The sequence below is a fragment of the Centruroides vittatus genome, unplaced genomic scaffold (genome assembly GCF_030686945.1).
Source record: "Centruroides vittatus isolate TY-2023 unplaced genomic scaffold, ASM3068694v2 contig_290, whole genome shotgun sequence".
NCBI lineage: Eukaryota > Metazoa > Arthropoda > Arachnida > Scorpiones > Buthidae > Centruroides > Centruroides vittatus.
Genome location: NW_027121846.1, coordinates 33,909 through 61,145, shown reverse-complemented (window position 1 = coordinate 61,145; position 27,237 = coordinate 33,909). Strand labels below are relative to the sequence as shown.

At 30.8% G+C, this 27,237-nt stretch overlaps 2 protein-coding genes across 3 annotated transcripts; both read right to left on the bottom strand.

The window, feature by feature from the left end:
* Positions 1-2,626: 2,626 nt before the first annotated feature.
* On the bottom strand, positions 2,627-25,242 carry LOC136972347 (fibroblast growth factor receptor substrate 2-like). 2 transcript variants are annotated; one of them, XM_067266904.1, is made up of 3 exons: positions 24,918-25,242; positions 4,487-4,562; positions 2,627-4,415 (listed from the first exon to the last, which is right to left on the bottom strand). In XM_067266904.1, exons 2-3 carry the CDS (start codon positions 4,541-4,543, stop codon positions 3,084-3,086), a joined length of 1,389 nt encoding a protein of 462 aa, XP_067123005.1. In that variant the 5' UTR covers positions 4,544-4,562; positions 24,918-25,242; the 3' UTR covers positions 2,627-3,083. The 2 variants fall into 2 exon arrangements, with proteins under 2 accessions (XP_067123005.1, XP_067123006.1); XM_067266905.1 differs by lacking the exon at positions 24,918-25,242 and adding an exon at positions 24,592-24,902.
* On the bottom strand, positions 12,146-12,967 carry LOC136972319 (uncharacterized). Its single transcript, XM_067266874.1, has one exon. The coding sequence runs from the start codon at positions 12,965-12,967 to the stop codon at positions 12,146-12,148; it is 822 nt and encodes a 273-aa protein (XP_067122975.1).
* Positions 25,243-27,237: the final 1,995 nt, after the last annotated feature.

Below are 27,237 nucleotides of genomic sequence, written 5' to 3'. Positions count from 1 at the left end.
AGTTCTACAATAAGTTGCCGGCCTGGAAAATCTGTAAAAAATGTTGGACAAGCCGTCAACAAAACTAATCAGAGAATAACTTTTTTAAAATTGCGTTGAGTTCAGCCAATAAAATTTTTCATGCATATAAAACTTACAGTTATGATCAAAATAATACATCTACCAGAAATACTATATTTAAAATAGTTTTATGACGCGCACTAAATTTTTGTAATAAAACATTGTACTTAGTTATTTCATTTTACTAATAATCATACAATCCGTCATCTTTGACATACAAATTTACTAGTACAGTATATATATATACATGTATATAAAGTATCTAAAAGTAACTTTTATCTTCGTTTCCTTCGAATAAAGATACAGGTAATTGTTTTAGAGCCTTAAATCTAACTACAAACAAGACGAACTTGCAACATGCTTTATCTCTTGCTTGTCGTGTCGCAAACTCCGCCTATTCAGGTGACGTAAAGGTCGGGTATATTGTAAAGTTTGCCACACAGATGAGTCAGATCCCGTCCCTCGCCACGCAATTTCTACAATCTTGGGCTTGGCCTAATCCATGCCATGGTAAGAGCCTACAAAAAAGAAGTCTTAGTGCCCACAAAGCAAATTTAAAAAGAAATACTATCTTTCAATTGAATTTTTTTTATCTTTCCCGTTAATACATACAGTGTTTAATTTATCCATTATTTAAAGTAATTTGTAAGTCAAAGTATTACGTGGGTGACTACTTAATGATTCGCGGAATCGAATTTCTTGAATTTTTTTATTCATTTCCGTGGTCGTAATTGGTCTTAATTTATGCGAATCTTTGGGCGCCAAGCCGAAGAACGTTCCCTCCGTGTATTTAAATATCGATCGCGTCAGTTCCAATAACTAGATGCAAAAAGTTTATAAAAATAGTAATGTAACATATTTTTGAAACTTCACCAAAGATAAATTAATACTCCCATTTAAAATTCTAGACTAAATCTTTCTCAACTATACATTTATAGAAATCAAAACACTGACCACAGCATTTCTCTTAATGTTCTAAATAAATCATATAAAATTGAAAATCAATACTATTTTATTGAAATAAATGTTTATTTTAACTAAAAGCAATTACTATTTTATTTGTAAATGATATTTACAATGCAGTACATCTTCAAATTGAAACATTGATGCACAATAAAATAAATTTAGCCTTGCTAATTTTAACAGAAAGGAAAAGTTATATATACACAATAATGGAATATTCTAGGAAGGATGTATAGAGATATATTGGCAAACTTAAAATACATTTATTCTACTCAAGAAATAAATAAATACATATTTATAAAAAAATAAGTTGATAAATATCAATGAACTTGAAGTTCCGAAGATGATCATCAATAAGAAAATGCAATTCTTACCGATACAAAAATGACTACAAAAATACTTCTGCAGGATTCAAAGGGCCACTTCTACATGCTATCTCTGCATTAAATCAAATATTTTTATTGTAAAATTTAAACTAAGAATTATATAAAAGACTAGAAACTAGTGACTGCTTTTACAAGCTCTTAAACCAAACTGAGGTACACTGTGCAAAATTTAGCATAATTTGCACCTAAAAAAGTTTTTACATCATTCTTTTCAAATTTAATACTCTTAAGACTAGAATATTCACTATTTAATTTTAAATTCTTAATAGATAAACAGCTATTATACTTGGGCTTAATTTTTCTATTGGTTTTGGCCTCTGTATCTGTAGAAAAATTGCACAGGTTTTTCAATAAAGATTAATTTATAACCAAAATGGTGGTTAATATCTGTCAACAGAACACTGGCATACACAGATTTCCATTACATACCGTATTTACTCGTGTATAAGACGATCTTGCATATAGCATGAGGTGTGACTTTAAAGATCAAAATAAAGAAAAGTAGATTTATTGATACAATTCTAATTTTATTTCGTTTAAACACAAAAAATATCAAATGCACATAAATGCACACATTGTTCTGCAAAAATTACTGGCATTTTAAACTTTAACGAAAAATCTTGTAAAGTTAACAACGTAATTTGTTTGTGTAATGTTGGACAATCGTAAACGTTTTTTGCCAATTCTTAACAGTCGAATCCACTCTCCGTCGATTACACTTATGAGTTCCTCCAAATTATCATCTGTTTTCACATGAAAATGGATTAAAACTTATATTGGGCTCCTATGTGAATTTGAAATTCAATTCAAAAGCTTTGCTTATCCTAATGCTATTCACCTTTACTCCTGACAATACACAAGAATGATTCAAATGACCCAAATAAAATACTTTTGTTTTTAAACACAAGAGGCAAATACACAGTTCACAAAAATTATTGAAAAAATGCAGAGAATCCTTTGCTCACGCATATAGGATGACCTAGGTTTTTTAAGCAGTGAAAAATGAATAAAAACCTTGTCTTATATGCGAATAAATACGGTAATTTAACATTATATTAAATTTCTTAAATTCTATTTTATAATCTTAAGTGCAAAGATAACAGAAAAATTAACGATAATTTCTAGATATGAGCAAGAATACCCTCTTAAATTTGGGCAGAGATTAATATATATATTTTTAAAATACTAAAATTATATATAATATATTTATATATATATATAATTTAAATATATTAATATATTTATATATATATATTTATATAACAAATAAGATTTAAACTTGATAACAAGCATTTTTAAATAATATAATAATGGGGTTCTGACTTAGCTGCACTTTTCTTTGGTTAATGCATGACTAATTTGTTTTGGTAATGTTCTTTCTATGGATAATTTTTACATACAAATAGATGTTACTGTTTTAATTCTATTTGGCTAAGCATTGAATGCTCTCTAAAAGATCAAAAATACAATTCGATGTATTTCTATCTATGAATTAGCATAGAAAAAATGTAGACTGTGATATTTATAATTCAATATGATTCACAATCTTCTAACATAATGATAAATTCTTAAGAAATTTAATTAGTTATTTTTTGAGTTAAATTATCACAATAACAAGAACTGACCAGCAATTCAAACCTCAGCACCATATTAAGCACCTTTTTGATTTAATTTTCAAGAGAGAGGTATGGTACCATTGTGGCGAGTCTTTCTGACACTGTCGTCATTACACAAGTAAGGATTAGAAGAATTTGACAAGGCTGCAGTTTTATCAAAGTCTATGGTGGCATAACCTTCAGGTGTTTGATGGGGAGAACAAGGAGGAAATGTCATGCTTGTGGAAGAAATTGGAGACACAACTTGTTCTTTACCATCTGTCGAATGATCCAAATCAAGCACAATGTAATTTACTTGTTGTAAATCACCCATTGCATCTGTTAAATCTGAACTTGTATTGGGAACTGATGCATTTAAATTAGCATAAAAGTGAACAACAGGACTTTTCAATTGATTGCTAGGTAATGTAACTGTTGCATTTTCTATAACCTGACAACTTGGGGTTGCAATATTTTTATTTACTGTCACAGTGCTTGATTTTTCAGGTTTCACATTGACATAGAAATGCTGTTTGACTGACTGTTCTTGTTTGAGTAAGTCATCTAATTTTGCATAGTTTGTGTTTAAATCAACACAACTCATACAATGTAGACAACAATTATCCGAAGGACATATTCTTGCAGAAGGGAAAACAGTATCTGATGATGACATGCACAGTGAAGTATTTACATTACTTCTTTGTAAAGAATTATTGTATTTGCATTTTTTCTGTGCATTTTCAGTGATGACAGATGAGTTTACATACTGATGACTTAAATTAACATTAGACTGAGGATCTTTAGAAGTTGTATTTGCAAAAACAGTTTCATTTGCATAATGAGAATTTGCATTTTGATTGCAAATCCGGCAGTCAGCTTGAACAGTTGTAGAAGATTCCACAGCAGTTCCAGATGGAAAACTGACAAACCCATTCATTGAATTACTTCCAGTTTGTGAATGGGAAGCCATTACAGAACTGTTGTTACTAGTTATAGGTTCCAAATAACCATCCATATCAACTGATGGAGTCTGATTAGCAACATTGCCATTAATACCACTATTAGAAGCAACATTCACAGAATTTGTCAAGTTGTTATGAATATCTTCTGTATTAGAAGAAGAGACAGAAAAACTCGTTCCATTTCCCCCACCAGAATTTTGTATGCATTCTTGAAGCACATTGAATAAAGCTTCGGCCCGACGACATTTAAAAGCATAAATTCCTGGTCCAGTTGGACATCTTCGTCCACTTTCAAAAGAGAACAGTTCTGCATCAAAACCATATCTCCTAAGACTTCTTAAAGGCCAATGAATTGGAGTTTTCCCTTTCTGTCGAAGAATCAGATCAACCTCAGTCACTTCTATTTTACCAGGATTTACATGCCTTCCAAGATCATTTACATTCCACACCTAATAGAAAATATTAGCAATTAAATTTAATCCTTAAGCATTTTTTTAAAATTTATAAAATCAATACATACATGAAATACTCTTGGATTGGAATTTTCCAATTCTCCTTTTGTAAACATGCACCCCATTCTACACAGAATAACACCTCTGAAAACAAATTAATTTTTGTAATGACAATGATACATTTTATTATACTTATTAATCATTGCATGTAAATAAAAAATAATGCAATTAAATTTAAAATTCAGTTTAAATAAAACTTTAATAAAAGGTTTCAAAAAAAAAAAAAAACAGAATACAAAATCATCATCATAGCTGATGCCATAGATATAAAAACATTAAATAACATTCACGGTTTGACCTTCCTTTTTATACCATTCTTCCTCTAATTAAAATTCAAAACTAGCAGTTATTCAAAATAATATCATTATCTGCCTCTTCTCTTGATGTACTTTAAACAGCAGAATTATTTTTAATACTTTTTACTTATAGTTAGTCAATTATTAAAGGAAACTATTTTATCATCTCTTTACATTTTTATCACAATGGTAATAATTTAAAGAGGAATGCCAAAATCATGAATGTTATTGATTTAAAGAGAAAACAACACCTTTCTTAAATTCCAGCAAAAGTTTAACTATATAAAAACGTTTTCAACTGATTTCATCAGTCTTCTTCAGTTACTCGAACAAAAAAACAAAAAGAACGAACCAAATTCAAATTTACAAAATCACGTTATTGATTTTTTGTAATAATGAAAATGAGTGGTGAAGACATTTTAAAAAAATTTAAAAAGTATGAAAAATATTTTGCAATTATAATTATAAATAATGCCTTTTATAAAATTTTCTATAAAGCAGAATTGACATGAATATATTTGGACATAGACAGTTGTTTTATTTAATATTTTTCATAAATTTAATAAATTTTCATCAATAATTCAAAAGAAAAAGCAGGAATACTTATAAGAAAGCAGTTATTGCTGTGTTGATTTGCAGAGCATATCTCTTATATCTTCTACAGATCAGGTTTTGTGTAAAGAAATAATAATAATGCAGGCAATTATTGATTCTGAGTACTCAATTTTACTGATCTTGCTTTAATTGTCAAGTTTTCTGTGTTTTAGTTTTTCTACGTTACAAGTTTTTACAAATGCAATGCTGCAAAGAGGCTGTCACAAATTTCATGTAAGATGGAGGTCTACCTCATATTGCAAGACTAATGCAACAGCTGTTACAAGATCATTTCAGTAAAGAATAATTAGTCATTTATTCCCCCGATGGCATGGCCAAGCCGGATCCAATAGATCCGAGGACCAATTGAATTTTTTTGCGGGGCCCCAGTGGCATCTTTAGAACGTACGGGGCCCTGGGCCAGGACCAAGATGGGGCACCCTTAAGGAAACAGAAAGAATAGTATATTACAGACCTATGGCATTTGCATAGCCAGGGTTTTGTTATGGGGGAGCCTAGTAGAGGCCAGCCTAACACGAAATTGAATTATTTCAAATTACTGGTCATTGAAATGAAATTTACATTGGAATCTACAATAACTGAACACACATAATATGAAACTTCCTTTAACCATACGTTCTCGTAATCCTGTAAAGAACACGCAGTACGTAGTGTTTTAACTTTGTCGAATCCCTTCAGCCATCTATTATTAGTACTCAAGTAACTGATATTCAGAAGTTAGTCGCGGACTGGGGACCCTGGGCCAGAGCCCCGTACACCCTGCTATAAAGATGACACTGCGGGGCCCCTCAAACTTTACATAACAAAATTAATTAACAGTTCATTTACATATTCAAATATGTTGTTTTATATTTTATAATAATATACCTAGATATTTATTTTTGTAAAATATACTATTTTTAAATATATAAATTTTGATGTGATGTGGGGCCCCTTCAAGTGTGGGGCCTGATTGACTCCAATCGCCTCAAATCTGGCCCTGGGCATGGCTACCATATCATATGATCTTATACCATGTGATTATTGGATCTGGGGTCACATCAAAGCCAATGTCTATCAAAGAGGTATGTCTAACCTAACTGTTTTAAACTAAATTTAGCATTGAAACTAATATCTCAAATACTATAGTAGAGATAACAGAGACTTATCACACTGCTACTAGTAACATAAAAATGACACTTCTATCATCAGAATGCATCTTCTATCATTGTGTACGCATTTCAATACACAAGACCCTCATCAGCCATACTGAAAAGCATACCAATAATAAAGTTGCATTCTGATGATAGAAGTGTCATTTTGATGTTACTAGTAGCAATGTGATAAGTCTCTGTTATTTCTATTACAGTATTTGAGATATTAGTTTAAACAATTTTCAAGACAAGAAAATCTTTTATAATAAATTTAGCATGTGGAACATTTCTCCATATGTATTGCATTCCAGAGTTCAGCATACCATGTGTACGAAATAGCCTATGTGGACTTTCTGACTCAAAAAATGATTATCTCTTTAAGCTTAACTGCAGTGTCAACAATATCTCCAATGTCATGAATAAATGATAAATGACTTTCAGGCTGTGATAACAATTTGAAATTACATCTTGGATTTATATTTATTTCTTTTTGTGGTCCTCTGTATGATGTTTTATGTTTTAGAGTGACATATTCTCATCTATCAGCACATTTTGGAACTAAATTTTTTTCACATAATCCTTTTCCCCTAGTTTTAAATAGTATACATACAAATTTTGGTACTTTACTGCTTATTAAATTACAGAATGCTCTACTTTACTTGTAACCACCTGACATGTATATTTGAATATTTTTTAGCTCTTTGCGTTAGGTGGGTTAAAAACTGTTCCACCTTTTGTGTAGCTTTTTTATGCATGGTGGAATTTATTTTAATCCACCTTGAAAAGTTGAAGTTACTCATAGTCATACAGTTTAATCATTTATTTAAAGTGTTTCATTCAGTTTTTCCATTTTTTTATATTAACAAAAATTCTGTGAAACTAAGGTTTGCTTTTGCTTTAAAACTGTGTGCCTAAAAGAGTTAAGATATTCAAATATATCATATGATCATGTTAGAAGATAATTCAGTTTTTGACATTATCATCCAAAACTGTATATATAGATGCCAAAGACTTATTTTACAATTAATAAAATAAAATATAAATACATCATTAAATAATGTAAAGTTGTTTTTATCAAACTAAATGAAATATAAACTAGGTAATTCGATATTAAACTGAAACAAAATTATATTCAGGGGGTACAAAAGTAGGTATGCAGTTTTTGTTATAGAAAAACACATGCAGATGATTATAAAGTTAAGATTATTAAACAGTTTTAAACTCACAATAAATATGATAAGAGATTGTATTTATTTGCAATTTGTATCATACTTTCCTGTAATCTAATTTCTATACTCAAACACACTTTGGCTCAGTTCTTTATTGTCATCAACATATATTTTCATACATATACATGTATTCATACAAATTACTCATCAACAGTGTATGTTTTCATGAAATATTTTGATAACATCCCAAAGAATAAGTCCATTGAGGTAAGAGGTCTGATGATAGTGGTGACCATTCAATTGGTCTTAGTTGATCTATCACAAATAAGGAATGTAAATAATAAAAAGGCAATAAATAATGAAGAATGCTGTACTAAACATTTATATTTTGCAGACGGAAACTGTAAACCTACTCCAAAGTAGGTAAACAGTTTGAATATGAAAAATATAGATATTTAGTGCACATTCTTCCTTATTTATTTTATATCTTTTTATAAAAATTTATTGAATAAATTATATTAATTCATTAATAATTACACTATATTAAAGTCATTCAACATATCAATTAATTTAAACAAAAAGAGGTTAATTAAATAGATGGTGTTAGGTATTATACTTTCCAAACTTATATTACACATGTTCAAATTAATTTATAAAAAATGAAAAAATAGAATTTAAAATATTTAAAATGTTCAATATAATTAATAATATAAAATATTGATATAACAATTGTATCATTTGAGATTTATTTATTATTTATTACAAACCTCCAGAATTTAAAATTTATAAAATCTCATTTTGTAAATTAATCTAAACATATCTAAAATAAGTTAGGAAAGTATTATCCAGCACCATTTATTTATTAATTAGCTTCTTTTGTTCATTTCATCATACATTCTATTCTGTTATACATTTCTGAATAAGTTCTTTAACTTGAGGATGGAGACACAATGGTGGGGAAAACAAAATTAAACACAATGGTGGGAAAAACAAACATTTGCTTTTAGCAATTGAAAATGTTTGTTTTCCCCACCATTGTGTTTCACAAGCTGTGTTTCACAAGCTGGATAATGATTTTCTGTTAGTAATATCATAAAATAAAAACTGAAAAGTTACATCTTTGTCATTTGATCCTATTGATCTTTAGAACTAAGCAGACAAACACGAACAGTAACAAAAAAACTTTATTAAAAAGGTGAGAACTGTCACCGACATCCTCGGCCAACATCCAGGCAAAAACCTGCGAACTTTTGCGCCTCTTTTTCTTACAAGTTGCCAGCCAACATCTCGTTGGCAAGTGTTGCCAGGCAGTGTTCAGGATCTCTGGCGCTGGCGGCCACAGCTACTCCCCCACCAGTGTCTGCGACACGAAACGAGCGGGAAAGGTTACATGTCGGCCAGAGCGTGTGGTAGTTTGTTGCGTTGGGGCTGGATTGTCTGTGGTACGTCTAGTTGGCGCTGGTCTTGGCATTGGAGACGTTGGGGGTGACTGGTCCGATTCACTCGCTGCGAGAATAAAAGCCGATTTCAGTCGATCAATAGAAACTACAGTTTCTTTTCTTTTTATGCATAGAGTGAATGTCTTGCTACCACGTGACACGACTACGTAGGGTCCATCGTATGGAGGCTGCAAGGGCTTTTGTACAGCATCATTGCGAAGAAATACGTGGGAACATGACTGCAGTTCTTTGTGGATAAATGGGTTGCGGTAGGAGTGGTGTACCACAGGCACTGGTTTTAAGTTTGCCATCATCGTCCTGAGTTTTTCGACGAAAGAACATGGATTGACGTTCTGAGAACCTGGGACGAAAAACTCTCCAGGCAGTCGGAGGCTGGTGCCATAGAGCATCTCAGCCGCGGTAGTATTGGTGTCTTCACGGAGCGCAGTTCGTAATCCTAACAAGACTGTAGGTAGCACTTCCGTCCATCTTTCAGTAGAGTGACACTTGATGGCAGTTTTAAGTGAACGATGAAAGCGTTCAACAATGCCATTTGCAATTGGATGGTATGCTGTTGTCCTAACTCTTTGGGTACCAAAAAGTTGAGTGAGGGATTTAAATAAGCCAGATTCGAATTGCCGTCCTTGATCAGATGTTATTTGAGCAGGCACTCCAAAGCGAGATATCCAGCCTGAGTACAGGGCTGAAGCTAATGTTTCAGCTGCTATATCTGGCAACGGGATTGTTTCAGGCCAACGAGAAAATCTATCGATGATTGTGAGGCAATATGTTGAGCCGTTGGAAGGTGGCAATGGACCAACAATGTCAATATGAATATTTAAAAATCTAGCGTCTGGAACAGGAAAGGTTCCCAAAGAGCTAGCGACATGTCCCTGGATCTTCGACCGTTGACAAGAAATGCAGGTGCGAGACCATGTCTGGCAGTCTTTACTGATGAATGGCCGAACAAATTTTGCTTTTACCAATTTTGTTGAGCTCTTTACACCTGGATGGGACAGGTTATGAACAGTGTTGAAAGCAGTGCGACGATAACTAGGCGGAATGTATGGACGAATGCGACCTGTCGTTACATCACAGTAAATTTCGACATCACTATCAGAAAGTTTAAACTTCTTAAGTACAAGTGATGAGTCACTTGAAGTCAGGAGAGACTGGAGCTCAGGATCTTGCTGTTGGTCTTTTGCAATTTTGCTATAATCTATAGATGGGCTACTAATTGATTCAATACGGGAAAGAGCATCAGCTGGAACGTTATCGATCCCCTTTATGTGTCTGATGTCTGTTGAAAATTGTCCTATAAAATCAAGATGTCTCAACTGACGGGGTGTACACTTATCGTGTCGTTGCTGGAAGGCAAACGTTAATGGTTTATGGTCTGTGTAAATGGTGAACTGTCGTGCTTCCAGCATAAACCAAAAATGTTTCACAGCCAAATACACAGCCAGAAGTTCTCGGTCGTATGCAGAATACTGACACTGAGAGTTACTCAGTTTGCGGGAAAAGAACGCCAGTGGCTGGAGACCTTGTGCTGTAACTTGATGAACGGCAGCGCCCACAGCAGAATCAGATGCATCGACGTGAAGTGCAAGGGTAGCACTTGGTGAAGGATGATGCAGTAAGGTGGCATCTGCTAATTGTGACTTACATGACTCAAATGCCTGAATCGAATTGTCAGTCCATTTAATCTCGCGCTGGTCGTTTTTCTTTGCTCCTTTAAGTAGATCGTGTAAAGGAGCTTGGTGATGGGCCGCATGGTATAGGAACCTACGATAAAAGTTCAAGATGCCTAAGAACCTTCTCAGTTGTTTGAGGGTCTGTGGTCACTTCTGTTGAGTTATGGCAGATACACGTTCTGGAAGTGGCATAACGACGTGGGAAGACACCATGTATCCTAAGAATAATACATGTGGGGCAACAAAAGTACACTTGGATGCATTGATTTGCAGACCGTACTTGTCAAGGCGTTGAAACACTTGCCGCATGTGCATCTTATGTTCCTCCCACGAAGTGCTAGCAATGAGGATGTCATCTAGGTATGAAAAACAAAAGTTTAAGCCTTTCAGAACTTCGTGCATGAATCGTTGGAATGATTGGACTGCGTTGCAGAGACCAAAAGGGAGGAAAACGAATTCAAATAGCCCAAATGGCATTGTAATGGCTGTCTTTGGCACATCATCTGGGTTAACTAGTATATGATGGAAAGCTCTAACCAAATCGGTCTTGGAAAATATTCGGGCTCCGTGCAGACTTTGACCAAAATCGTGGATGTGTGGCACTGGATAGTGATCAGGAACAGTTATCCTATTCAGAGATAGTCTCCAGTAGGTCTCCAATCGTTACGACCCTTCGGCACCATATGGAGGGGAGAAGCCCAGTTGGACTTTGATGGTCTGCATATGCCTAACTCCATCATGTGCTGGAATTCTTGCTTTGCTACTTGCAGCTGAGCCGGATGCAATCTACGGGGTTTAGCAAATACGGGTGGACCATGTGTCTCAATATAATGCACTGTGTTGTGCCTGACTTTATCTGAAAACGGTCGAGGACGAGTGAGATGTGGAAAGTCATTGAGAATATCCTGCATTGGGGGATTGCTGATTATAGTTTTGACCGAAGTAGGTGGTCCTGTATAATATCTTCCTCATGTAGTAAGGGAAGTCAGGGGGTCAACCAGTAATCTGTTTCTGATGTCGAGAATGAGTCCAAAGTTGGCCAAAAAGTCTGCACCGATTATAGGCTTCTGCACATCAGCTATGGTAAATTCCCATCTAAAAGAACGTCTTAAGTTCAGGTCAAGTTCTAGCACCTTTGTTCCATACGTCGAGATTTTAGAGTTGTTGGCAGCATACAATTCAACCTTTGTAGGCTGATTCCTAGTGCGATTGGGAATGATCGATAAATCTGCTCCAGAATCAATTAAAAAATTTAGGCCAGTTTTGTTGTCATACACAAACAGATGGCTATATTTAGGAGCCAGGCTGGACCCACAGACCGTTACTGCGGCTGGCTGCGCTCGTTTCCCTGATCAGCAGTTCGGTCGAAGGAACACGGCGAACAACATTTCCTAGTGGCTGATCCAAACTTATCATGGTAGTAACAATATCCCTGACGATTGAGGCTTCTTCCTCGAGGGCATGAACTAATGCGATACCTCAAATTCGGGTCATGTCGGTTTCTCTCTCTACTACGATAACGGGGACGAGCAGTACGCGATACATTAAGTTCTGCAACCTTCGTTGTGAGTTCTAAAATCTGCATTTCGAGATTTTTGATTACGGGATTGTCGGCTTCTAAGTTGATGCTGGCCAGTTGGGTTGGTTCTGTAAGTTCAGCAACCTTGTCAGCAAGGATGGCTAGCTTGTCTAGTTCATCACCGCTAACAGCCAGAACTGTCTGAATATTTTTGGGGAGACGTCGGAGCCACAAGTTTCTAAGAAATTCTTCGGTAATCTTGCCCGCTGAAAGCTCCCTCATTTTACGAAGTAAAACACTGGGTTTCTGATCCCCTAACGCCAGATCTTCAAGCAGAATTTTAGCCTCTTTAGCAGCGGAGTTCTGAAAAATTTTGAGGAGTCGATCTTTGAGTTTAGTAAATGGAGCTTCGGCTGGACAGTCAAATACTAAGTCACTGACGTTAGATAGAATCTCCGCGTCCAGGGAATTGATTAAATAGTTGTACTTAGTGTTCTCACTTGTAATCCGATTAATGGCAAAAGCTGCGTCTAGCTGCACAAAAAATAATTTGATGTTGGTTTTTGTGAAGATAGGCATTTTTGCCTGTACACGTCCGATTTCCAACTCGTTCTGTTCCGCCATTTCGGGCGCCTAACTATGCGGGTACAAGGAAAGCGGGATAGTCTTTGATTAGGCTTAGCCCGAGTCACGCACTGTTAGTCGTCTTATTGAATTTACGATTCAGAAACTGATCATACCTGCATGTCCTGTTAAAAATGTTCCTTCATAGACACAGAGTCGTTCACTATCCAATTCAGTCGAAAGTCCAAGTAGTTCGTTAATCGTATCACGTTCGGGTCACCACTTTGTCATTCGATCCTACTGATCTTTAGAACTAAGCAGACAAACACGAACAGTAACAAAAAAACTTTATTAAAAAGGTGAGAACTGTCACCGACATCCTCGGCCAACACCCAGGCAAAAACCCGCGAACTTTCGCGCCTCCTTTTCACGTTGCCAGCCAACTTTCGTTCGCAAGTGTTGCCAGACAGTGTTCGGGATCTCTGGCGCTGGCGGCCACACATCCATTACAATGACTTACTAATCCAAAGCACCCTGTCCTAATCTAATAAGCAAGTTTTACTAAATGAAACAAATTTTTAAATATTCTACAGATTTACTATATTCTTATTATTCCAAAAATGTTTTATTATTCACATGAAAAAAATTAAATATTTTAATACTATAAGTTTATTCAGATGTTGGAGAAATTTTAGATATTATAAATGCTCCTCTACTGATTAGATATTAATGTTTTGAATTTAAAATTTGTAAATTTTGCAGACAATCTTCCATAAATCATCTTAGCATATCACACTGCTTTAATTTTAAATAATAAAAATTTTTGAAGTACAAAAAGTATTTAGACTAAAGAAAATTCAATGTTTAATATAAAAACAAGAATATATTTATACAGGTGTTTAGCAAAAAAAATTATTTAAAATCATATCTGAATAACTAAATTATATAAAATAGTCAGCATAATCTTATTCTTTCAGAAAGAAAATTGTAACCACATAAAATTAGTTAAAGATATTTCAAAAAAATATATATTTTATAAAATATTAGTCATTACTACTTTCTGATTACATAATATTTCAACTATATGCATGTTTATTTTCATTTTTAGGTACTTTTTCAGAACATGAATATATATATTTTTTATTTCAGTATTTATTCTTATTTGAAATAAAAAAGTATATATTCATGTTTTGAAAAATACATATTATTATTGAAAGCATCTTTGATCATTCCAATCATACCCATTAAATATAAACATACACAAGTAACATTTCTGAACTTTTCTGTATGATATATAATTTAAACAAATAAAATATACAGTCCTATTGAAAAGATGTCATTTTCCACAAGACAACTTTTGTCGTCTAGTATAAAAAAATCAAGAATTGCTTTTTGAAAAAAAATCTAATTTTTTAAAATTTTATGATTTTTAAAAGTACCATACATTACATTTCAGCATCTAAAATGTAACTTTATGAAGTATACTCAAAATAATATTTAACATTCTATTTTAATTTAAATCCTTTATATCCTTCATTATTATTTCTAGAACTTAACTTATTTAAAATTTTAAAAAATTTTATATTTTTATGATATTTCTACAGCCTTGGCTGCCCATGCATCAGATGTAGAGATTTACTTTGATAGAGCTCACTTTTTACATCATTGAAATGCATTACCATTGCGTCTAAAATATTCATAGATTCTTGAAATATACAGGGTTATTTCTAGAGGAACAGCTATCAACTCCTATGTCACATGCCTGGAGGGCAGTATCTGAGCACATTTAGTAACTATGTAATGTTTTATAAACAGTTCTGGCTTGGTATATATATCATATCATTATATATCAACACTCAAGTTGTCTTGAAGTATATTTTATTCCAGACTTTTTGATATTTATATGCATTTAACTGTTTTGTATGTGTTGTTTTCTTTTGTAATCATTTTTATGTTACAATTTATTACTGCATTCCTGTGCATGCAATGTTCATACACAATGAATGTTATTTAAATTCTGTTTCTGTTAATTTGCATTCTACCAGTAGAACCTGAGGATGGCCTTTGTAAAGGGTGAAAATGTTTGTTCTTTAATAAATGTTTTTATTCTTCTCAGTGGATTTTAGGTTTGGAAGTGTTGTCATATTACATACAACCAATTCAGGTTAAGGTTTCTACATTAATATGGCTATGCCAGACAAACTCTACAGGAAAGCTGTTATTCATTTGTCACATCAATGCCAAATTAGATTTTCTGCTTTGTTTCCATTCCTTGGGTATATTTCAGCATCTGTTATGAGAATTAAAGTACCATTTAAATGCTCATTGTTGCTACCTACCATCAAAAGTATGTCTTTGTAAATCAATTTGTTTAGCAAGGAGAAATTGACTCAGCATAATATCACAATTATATATAAATGCAAACTGTAAAAGTGACATTATGCTTTAAAAGATCTAATCAATTACGAATACTAAAGATACAACAATTCAAAGATCTTTAATTTTTTCTGAGAATTTGATTAATATCTTCTCTTCTGTTACTTTGATTAGGAAGAGAAAACAGAATCTAGGACTAGTCATATCTTTTGTGGATTTCACACAATTTTTTTAAAATTTTCTAAATAATAATTTTTGTAATTAATAACTGTAAAAGATATAATAGTACAAAATAAATCAAAACTTTATTAAAAATAGTTATTTTAATAAATTCCAGTACAAATATAGTGTAACGACTAAAATATTAAAAAAAAGTTAACAGTTGTTTCTTATACAAGTTTATGCACCAATTCAAATGGTCGTTCTGGTTTTTTTATGTATCATCAAAGCTTTTTTATTTTATCTTTATTTTTTGGTTTTTATTAATACCTTAAATTTACCTTTATTTCAGGGTAAACATGGTCAAAGCTTTAAGCTTGTAAGGAACTGAGTCCGAACCTTATTTTTTATTTTATTATTATTTCCGTTTTATTATCTTTTTGTTTGGGGTTTATGTTTATTTAGGACGAAGGTTCCCCACCACTCTCTTGTTAGTAATGAAAAACGAAGAAAAAACAACTCACGGAAAAATAAGCGCCATAGGAAACATCTTGCGCACTTGCGCTGCCCGGCGGAAGTAACAGTCCGCAGAAAAAAAATGGGGGGAGTCCCCACAATCACTAGTAGAGAAATACTTGATAAACCGTCTTAAACATCCCAGAAAATTATGATAAATATTTTGTAAACGGTTTATAAGCTTTGTCGGAAACTTAAAGCTGCCAGAACAAAGTTAATGTTAGCAACTAAGTATGTAAATAAGAGGAGTAACCCAGCTCAAGTGTGACGTCACCTCACAGTATAAAACCCGTACGTTAACCGAAGAAGGAGAGGTGATTTCCAAATCGAGGCGACTGTGAGAGCGAGGTTAATTCGAAAGCGAAGTATTTTCTGATAGAAGTCCAGATTGATAATTAGACGATCCAAGGTGCTAAAGAGGAGTTGATCGATTTGACGATATCGAAAGGATTGAGGAAATAGTTTCTTCGTATAGTGAGGTGACGGATAGACGTTTAATTAGTAAGAGATTTTGTTCATAGTTGCTAAGTATTTGATTTGTCGAATTTCAAAGGGAAATTACTATTAAGTTAGCTGAGTTTATTGTCGGGTTGACTTGTTGATTTTCGTTAATAAATTTTGTTTGGATTATTGACATTTGTACGTAGTACATTCTAGTTGCTAATTAAATATATTTGAACTTTTGATCTGACTTGATATTTATCGTTATTATTACTAATTTTTCGGTGCACGCTTAAAAGCCCAGGCCTGGCAAACTAATCTCGGATCCACGTAAAGTACCCGTTAGGTTAACGGAAGTTTTACCGACCGCAATTATAGTCGGTTTCCTAAGATACTAAAAATTAGTACTTTATAAGCTCTTCCCACACTATTTCTGTTACGTTTGTGAATATTATATTGCTCTTAAACAAATTCAGTACAAAATTAACCATAAGGATTAAGTCTTTCATTGTGTATTAAGCTTATAGGAATACTTATGAGAGACCCAGACAAGCTGCAGGCACTGCAATTTTGCTATAATCATTGCAGATCAACTCTGGAAAGTTGACTTCAGGATGCAAGGAAATCAATGCCATTTACCATTCCTCGAATTTGGTAGGAATGAGAGTGAATGCAATTACATATTCTAATGTCCAATTATCTATTTCATCAGTTCCACATTGAAATGAGCTTCCTATCCCACAACCATTAAAAGGTACATAGAGATTAGAGGAAGAAGTTTGGTCAGGTAGTAAGTGTAACAATGAAAAGAGATGACTTCAAAAGGCACATTTTGCAGTAAGTCACATTTTCCAAACAAATTAACAAGAACTAGATGATTTCATAAGAGACTTGTGACTAACAACAAGCACAAACAACTTGTTGAGAATTCAGTATTAATAGAAAAATTTTAAAAGAATAAGTGCAATATGACAGTGAAACTTCATTACTTACACTACTTACATTTTTGATTTTTCAGAGAAAATTTGGGTGCAATGAATGAAGAATACAATGAAATGTTTCACAAAAAATTAAAAACGAGAAAAAAAAAAATTTATGACGGCAGATTACATCTAAAATCTGGTGTGCCATGATAATAGTGTTCATAAGAAGCAAAGGCAATCCAACATTATTGTAACTATGTTCTTCACAAATTACTTGGTTAATTAAACAGAATTTCCAAAGTCAAATGTCAGAATGATGATGTTCAAAATTTTAAAAAAGCGATTTTTGAACATCATCGTTCTGACATTCGACTTTGGCAATTCGGTTTCATTAAAAATCCTGAGGCAGGCCTTAGTGAAGGCCGAAAATGTTCAAGTTTTCGTTGAAGTGCTGTTACTGGATAAAAGATTTCATTTGTATTTAATCCAAAGTTAATTTTTAGGACACATTTTACTTGTTTTAAAGCATTGATCCAACTAATGCTGAACAAATACTATATTTATGATTTGTACTCTCTTATATTCCCTGTCATTTTCTTAAAGCTTTGTAATATAAGTTATGCATTACACAAGTGCATAGATTTTGTACTAATGTAAATTGTGGATAAAAAATTGATGCTATACAAAAATATAACAATTTTTTTATATCCTTGCATCAAAATTGATAAAGAAACATTAAAATAAATCAGATAAACATAAAATTTTCAAAATTTTGTTACCTAATGAAGTAGGTGACAATAATAATAATGATAATAAGGAATGACATAATAAATAATAATGAATTATAAAATCAATAATTTTATAATTCATTATTATAATTAATTTTATAATTCATTATTATTTATTATGTCATTCCTTATAATTCTACCTTGATAAAATAATAGAAGTACCTTATGTGATACATTCGAAATAAGTTCATTGAATAAAAATATTTTCTGATTTTAAATTTACTGTATCTATTAAACATTACTATGTTGTTAACTTTTATTATGATGTAAAATTCAGTAAAAATAAATCCACAATCTTACAAAAGTACAGTACTATTATACTTATGTTCAACACACATTAGACTTATGCTTTATTTTACTGGATTATAAAAACAAAAATATTCTCAAAATAATTATATTGATCTGTTTAAAAGAGAGACCAGCATAGTAAATTATAATCGAAATAAATTTCAGAATTTTAATGTTATCTATAACAAAAAGAAAATATTTTGGTTTATTAGCATTTCCACATGAATTTTATAATGTATATATTAAGTACACTGAACTGTTAATAAGTTTTACATTGAGATGCAAATTTCCCTTTCTTAGAAACATTTCATTGAGGAGGTGGATATTTACTAACCAATTTAAAAATTATGATTAACTAAACCGCTGATTCATCACTTACATACTTATGTAAATTTTCAAAGCATGATAAATTATAGTTTAGTATAAGACTTATTCAGTATAAATTGAAATAAAGCTTCTTATACTTACATTTTTATTTCATCAATAAAATCTTTTTAATATAACTAAATTTACAAAATTTTGTTAATTATTAATATAGTGTATTTTATAAAATCAAAGAATGTTTATTTAATTGGATATTTTATAAACAACAATGAACAATTCATCAGATTACAGTTATAAATATCTTGTAATGTTATCACTTATATCAATCTAAATACTTAAAAAAAGGGTTCTGTCATTAAAACTCTAACAGTAGATAACCTTAAATAGAGAATTGCATCATTAGCAGTAGAAAATGCAATGATGAAAGATTTATAGAATTTATATCTAGAAAATACATCTAAAAACAAAGATTATATGATTTAAGAAAATGAATGTCTTAAGCTAAAGTTAAAATTATTTCAAAGATCAAATTTTTTTTATAAAAAGAAATTTCCTTTCCATTCAAAATTTTAACTCAACAATGTTCTCAAAAGAAAAAGTCTGAGATACATATTTAAATATTGTTGATTAATTAATCTATAACAATCAAATTAACAATAATTAAAATTTTGATATATGCAATGTAAAACAAAATTTTCAAAACAGTTTACACAGTTACAAAATCAAGTTAAACTAAAAAATATGGATAGAATAAAAATATACAAGTAGGAATATTATAATAAAATATGAACAAGCATAATCTGTCAGACATTCTTTAATCATTCAAAAAAAGAGAAGAAAAAAGTTTTTAGTAAAGAAATAAAACAAAAACTTAATGATTATATTTTGAAGTACTGAAAATATAGTCATTAAGTTTCATCAAATTATCATTTATATGCTTTTTAAAGCAAATTACTCCATGAAGTATCTAAACAAGAGGATGAAAGAGGAAAAATAATGAAAAACATTAACAATGAAAAAAGTAATTCAAAATGAATGAAAAAATGCTATGCTGTAAGAGAAACTTCATTCAGTAAATAATTCTACAACAGTTTACTCATATTATGGCTAAAAATCTACTGGATATTATTACTGGACAAGACATTAATAAGGAAGAGCAATTTATGAGTGGTTTACATTTCTAATGCACCAAATTGTAAGTGCAATATTATTTTGAAAACAAAAAATATGGCACGTTTTAATAAAATATTGGTTATTTAAAACATTATCGATAAATATTTATTTTATAAAAGAATTATTGTGATATATTAGTTAAATCATAGATTGTATTGTTTAAATAACCAGATAAATTTCATAATTTTTTTTGTCATTTACTAACAGTAGCAATATTTAATGTTGTGTTGTTGTTGTGAATTAGTGTTTTTCAACATTAGAATTGCAGTATTTTCTTTCTGTTTTTTAATTTTTAATGACATGCGAGTTTTGATTGTAGATAAAAATCTTAAATATCAACCATTTGTTTTTTATCAATATGAAATAATCTGTTTCCATTAAAAAGTAAAGTTAAAAATTATTAAATATAACCTGCAAACATAATATTAATTATGTCATGATATAATTAATATGTCATGAAACTTGCAGGTTTTATAACTTAATAATTAATTTAGAAAGCAATTTTAGTTGAAACAGTCATTTAATTTCTAAACCTAATACATTAAAAAGAATGTTATGAACTACTGACCAGCTTTGTACAACATTTATTAATACATAGAAATCAGGACAGAGATCAAAATATAATTAAAAACACCATTAAGACAATGAAAATAATGATAAATTATTTATATCTTTTAATCTATAATTTTTTCTTGAAGTCAAAAATTATTATTATTAAATTAAATATTTTTTGAAGTTAATTTATTCCATCTCCAGAAACAGATATCAGCATAATACATATTATTTATATAATGTATATATAATTTATTAATGGAATATAGTTTCTATGTATAAATTATTGCAGATCAGAAATTTGATAAAAGGTTTATTTTGTTTTAAATTTTATTATATGATTGTTTCTTAATTAAAATCAAAATTATATTTTTATGAAAGAATTAATGGATTATTAATATTAATCATTTTCTTAGATTTATTATTACTATTATTTATTTTAGATTTATTGTAAATTATTTACAATCAACTGATGAAATAAATACATTAAAAAGGTAATATAAATTATCATCAAAATATCTTTTAAGGTAACAACAATTTTCAATCATAATTTGGTAATAAAGTTTATAGAAATCAAATTCAATTAACAAAATTTAACAAATAGTACTTTACTATTCTATTAATAATAATAATTTGTTCTAAAGTGAATTGTTTCATAAGATACTTTAATAATTTACACATACATTTTAAATACAGTATACTTTTGCTAATCTGAACAAATTTTGTTCCTTTTTTCTGCTAAATGTTCCAACCAATAACAAAAAGAAATCATGAATTAATTTTTAGAAGCATGTCAAATTTGTCTTTTTTGACTTGCTTTTCTTTATATACAACTGCACTAATCCAAACAATCCTGTACAATAATTAGTTTAGATTAGCAAAAGTACACTGTATTTTCCTTCTTTCATATTTAAAAGTTCAATGTAGTTAAAGACTATATCATTTAAGTAATAGCACAAACTAAATCTTGCTGCAACTAAATCTTATTAACTTGCATACTATTTTTGTAATTGTTATACTCATTGTCATGTACTTAATATTATGTATCAAAGTTAAATGGCGCACACAATTAAATAAACACAATTTTTTTTTAAATTATGGGTTTCATGTAGGACATGTTAAATTTATATTTCTACAAGTATTAAAATTGATCTGAAAATAAAATTATAATAAAACTTTATGTAATTAAAAAATTTAATTAAAGTAATATTAATTTCTATAATTTCTTAATATATATGTAAGATATATAGCAAATCATATATTAAGTTTCAAAATTTAAAGACTAATAATTCAATATTAATTTATAAGTTTCAATAAATTATGTTTATATCACCAATAAAAAACATTTTGTAGATATGAAAAAAAAGCATCCAAATTTTCACTTTTTAAGAATACTTTGTTATATTTATAACCTGAAGCAATTTTTAAAAAAGTTTTTTAAATGTGTCAAACAAAATTTGAAATAAAAGTAAAAGAATAGTTGTTTAATTTTAATAATCCCATTCTACTCAATATATCACACAATAATTTTTATTGAGATATAACCATTCAGTAATTAACTTATTAACTGAACCAATATTAACTGATACGTATAAAATTTAAAGAAAAAAAGTTTGTGAAAAAACAATGGGATTCTGAAGCATATTCAGATTAGATATAAACTGTTTAAGTAATTATTACCTAATAGAATGTTTTAATAATCAATATCCTTTTAGATGATGAAATATTTTATATTATTATTTATCATTCTTTAGAATGTTGTCAATTTTGGATTATCACAAATATAAATGTAAATTAAAACTAACATTACAGTGATAAACATAAACATAATTATAAAACAAATAATATTTATATCAGAAATGCAAGTATTTATAGTTACCTGAATATCAAATTATTAAATATTTTAACAATAAATATTTCATAATCAAACTTCTTGGAAAAAATTAAATGCAGAAGGCAGCTCAATTAAAAGCAAATAGAAAAACACCCACTACAAAAGGAAATTGCTAAGAAAATCCACAAAAAAGATGTAACGAAGCTTGATTCCCCTTACATTTTGGAAGTTTGAATTCTTTTGTTGGATGCTGAATGTTTGTCACTCATCACTGATTGCTGCACTATGGATGTTGATGGAGGTCTGGCTACTTGCCAATTTAAAATAAGAGGAAAAAACCACTAGTCTAGTCTGCATTTTGTTGTCCTAAGGGGTCAAAATATTATTTGTAAAGAGTAAAATATATTAGAGTCATTAAGTTAATTTACCAGTAAATTGTATTGAAAAGTCAGAGACATAAACAACACTATTATGACTTTATACCATAACAATTTATAAAGTTGTTTAAGTTAAACTCCAATGATAAATAAAGAAAACAAGCATTAACTTAAAAAATTTATTACATAAAAAAATTCAGTGATTTATTGATAGACTATACCCACAACAACTAATGATATTTCAATTATCTTTGAATAAAATCTAGACATTTTAAAGAATTTTATCACAAATCTGTTGAGAAACAGAAACATTTAAAATGTAAAATATTAAACAAATATAATATACAAATAAAATTTTTTATCTTGAAGTAAATTGTAATTTATTATCCAATTTCCAAATATAGTTAACAAGCTAAAAGGTCAGAATATAAAAAAAATGAATAATACATAATTGTTAATCTAATTTAAATCATTATTATTAAATTGTATAGATTATATGCAGCTGTTTTCAATTGTGGGTGTTTCTAGAATATGAGCAATAACAATTTTCTTAGAAAATATTGATTTGCAATAGCATTTGGCAGAGAGGAAAATCTATTACAAAACATATCAAATGCAGTAATTAAATAGAAAAGCCATTAAAAACTGAAAATAAACCTACAAATATACATTTTAATATTTCTTAAATGCTGTATTTAAAATTCTTTAATTAACTTTTTTATTTAAAAATTAATTTTTTGTATAAATATATAAAACAAATTCTCATTTTTTTTGTTAACTTATATAAAATAAATCACATATAAAAACAAAATTATTTATCTAAATGAGGACTAGTTCAGAATAAATACTTTTTTATGGTTTTATGGATAGACTATTTTTTTAGATAATAACTTTTAAATATAATATATAAACATACACATATTTTTTAAAATTTATATATAATATGAATCAGCTATATATTGTTCCAATTTAATTACATTCAGAAATAAGAAAATCTTTAGTTATAATGTAAAAAGTAGAATCTAAAATTATGTTCTTTAACTGCAATGAACAATCAATTTTATTATAGTAAACAACAGGTCACTTTGTTGATTATTTTGTTATATTTCTCAAAACTGCCAATATTTTAAATACATTAAAGAAATCAGTTTCGAATAACAATTAATCATCTTTAAAACACAGTACAGTCCCGATAGTCGGAATGTGTTTTGGTCGGCGGAGAGGAAATTTTTTAGCTGGCAAAATATACATTTTTTGTATTTTCCAGTCAAGTTTAAATGGTATTAACAATACAAAAAGATTTAGAACCCCACAACAAAATAAAAAAAATTGTATCTTATTGTAGTACTGTATTAATACCGTACAAAATTAATAAATTAGTGTTTGACACAATCTATTAAAAGAGAAGATCTATACAGTACTCACGCACAAAAATGGAAAGAAAAGTCATCGACGGCATTGGATCTATAAAAATGAGACCCATCTTACTGCTGGTTTCTGCATTATTTCAATTATTTGGCTAATCCAAAGGGGGCTCTGTCCCAATTAGTTCGGACTAGTGGGACCCTACCATACCGCAATAACTTCTAAAATCGTTCGAAATAATGCACACGACAAATTAATACAAACAGATATTTTTCAATCGTTTTAAGATTATTAATACTGCAGAATGCACTTAAACATTTCAATTGGCAATCTTCTACAACCTAAATACAACGAAATATATATTCTGACATATAATTCAAGTTTAAACACAAATAATTGAATTATCAATTCCTTTCCTGTGTTGATATCAACATCTTCCTTTCATTCTCAACTTTCTGTAGACTTATATATGTTAAATAGGTTATAATAAAGCTTTTATAAAATTCAAAACATACATAAACAAGCATGTGAAAACAAAAGAAATAATAATAAGAGAAGAGGAACGTACCATTTTCAATGAAGATGCAATAGATTAAATGGAAACGTAATACAATATTGATGTGTGACGTATAATTAGTAAAAGAATAGGATTAAAATGCACAAACGGCTGCAATTTTGATGGTGAAGGAAATGTTCAACAAATGTCAAAATGGGCGAACATCATAAACCGATAAGAAGACGATAAAGTATGATGAAACGGCGCGGTCCAATATACCTTTATCAGCATATATTAAATAATTAATGCAGAACTTATCGAAATTTTAAGTGCAAAAGATTATAAACAAAAGTGGGAAAAATAGGCCTAAATGAAGGCTTAAGTTTCTCACAACTTACTTTAACTTTTCCCATAATGAAATCGGTTGTGTTCAATAATCGATGTTCATGAAGATCTTAAATGTTCGACGATGAAAATCTTGCGCCGTATTTTTCTATGTGAAGCGAAACGATCGAAAACAAAAACTAAACTAGAAATATCGCAGACGTTAATTACAGCATCCCTGAACATCCGACTCGTACTAAAAGCGAAGACAGATGGCGCCACACGTTCTCGCCAGTTTCTCAGAATATTCACCCGATTTCTAAGAATCGATTAGGGAATTAGGGAAGAATTCGGGAAATTCTTCGAGTATGGAAAGGAAATTTTCGGATAAAGTCCCCAAAGAGATATTTATTTCCATATTTAAATCTTAATATAGAGTATAATATATTTTCTAATTGATTTAATCTTCTATGAATTCAAATCAATAGTTACAAGTCGGTGACTAACTCGGTTAAGATGACGGCCGGATGGCCGAGCGGTAAAGGTGGCATCCTACCGCTCTGGGGGACCCGGGATCGAATCCGAACGGGTCGAATAATCCCCAGGAATTTTTCGGGGGGTGGTCTGTTCGGATATGTCGGGCCCCGTCCCTCACCACCCGGTCTCCCCATTGTGGACCTGGCCGAACCCATAATAGGCCTACTAAAAGAGGCCCTCTTAGTGCCCACAGGGCGGACAGAGTTTAAAAAAAAAAAAAAAAAACTCGGTTAAGATGTCGGCCCGTTGCTCTAAAATTTTCAGTAAGTCTCAGATGGGTTAGACCCTGTCCGGCGGTCCATTATGGGTTTGATTAATTAAAAGGCCTTCTTAGTGCTTACCGAGCGAAAAAAAAACAAACGAAACTTATTTTACGGATTCGAATCTTCGCATGGTTAATTTGGGAAACAAAAAAAAACTAAAGTTCTGCGTTTTATTCAAGAAAATCACGATTTTAGTCTCGACGACGGATCGTTTTCGGACCTGGAGAATATATACCGAAAAATAAGTGATTTTCAAGTCTGTATATTACGTACGAAAATGGCAGGTTTTGATTCCAACTGAAACTTGAAATTCCTTGAACGTTTGATAGTCGGCATGCGGTAGGAGTTGTCGCAGGAGGTAGAGTGCTGGCCCACAGATTCTAGGCTTGTTTGTTCTCGCCTGCCAGAGGAGTTTCAATTGAAATTTAAAAAACGCTAATTTTCTCAAAAACTATTATTTTTTGGAGTAATAAACAGACATGGAGATTACTTGTTTTTCAATAATTCTAGATCCAAATGCGCTCCATCATAGGATATTCGGGCCCCGTCCCTCATCAATGTTCCAGACTGCACCATTGTGGGCCTGATGTAAGTTCCTCAAACTAAAACTAAAATTTTAGATACGTTTTATTTATAATGTTATATTTAGTAGTAGTAAACGAGCGATTAATTAGTTTAATTTAAAATACAGTAAATGCTCTCCACCTCAAATTAGTAGTATCTTGCCCCTGTACATCATACTTTTCCTGTTAACAATGAAGCCATCTAACACCTTTCCACTACCAATTTTTGAAATGAAATAACTTGACTTCAGGTTTGAATCGGAAATTCGTGTATAGTTAATCGGGGGCCCTTGTCCCTAAGGCTTCCTTACCTGGTCTCGTCTTTCATCTATATTACTCCGTTCTCGAGATTAAGGAGAGAGACGCTCGAACGGACGACATGGAAATTTATAGGCTACAATTTTTTCAAATTTCAGCACAAAAACAATATAAAGTTCAATGCTTATTATTTGCAGTGTTCATGTCGATTACAAAAATGTTATTTATTAAAAATTCTTGTATTTTTGTTAAATAAAAGTACAGTAAGACCCCGCTTAACGCTGCCTCGATTAACGCTGATTCAATATAACGCGGTGTGCTTGAAGACTAAAAATCGCTCAAAATTTACGCCGATTCAAATTAACGTGGCATTTCATTGATTCGTATATAATACGATTATTCCCAAACATGAACCAATCAGCAAAAAATGGCAATTTGTCGTAGCGCTGTACTTCCCTTATATCTATGTTTGTTTTGTGCAATTTAAAAAAAATATATATAACATCATAGATGCCATAAGAAATATCGACTTTACTTGGCAAGAATTAACTGATAAATGCATGAACGGAGTGTGGAAGAAGTTATGGCTGAAGGTATCCAAGAATTCTCAACGAGAAGAGCCTATTCGCTGTATCGTTAGGTTGACTGAATTGTCAACTTAATCCATACAGGAGATGTAGACAAGCAGGATATTGAGGAGTTACTGGAGGTTTCTGGTGAAAGTCTTGCCAACGATAACGTTCAGGAACTAGCAGAACAAGGAATTCATGTAG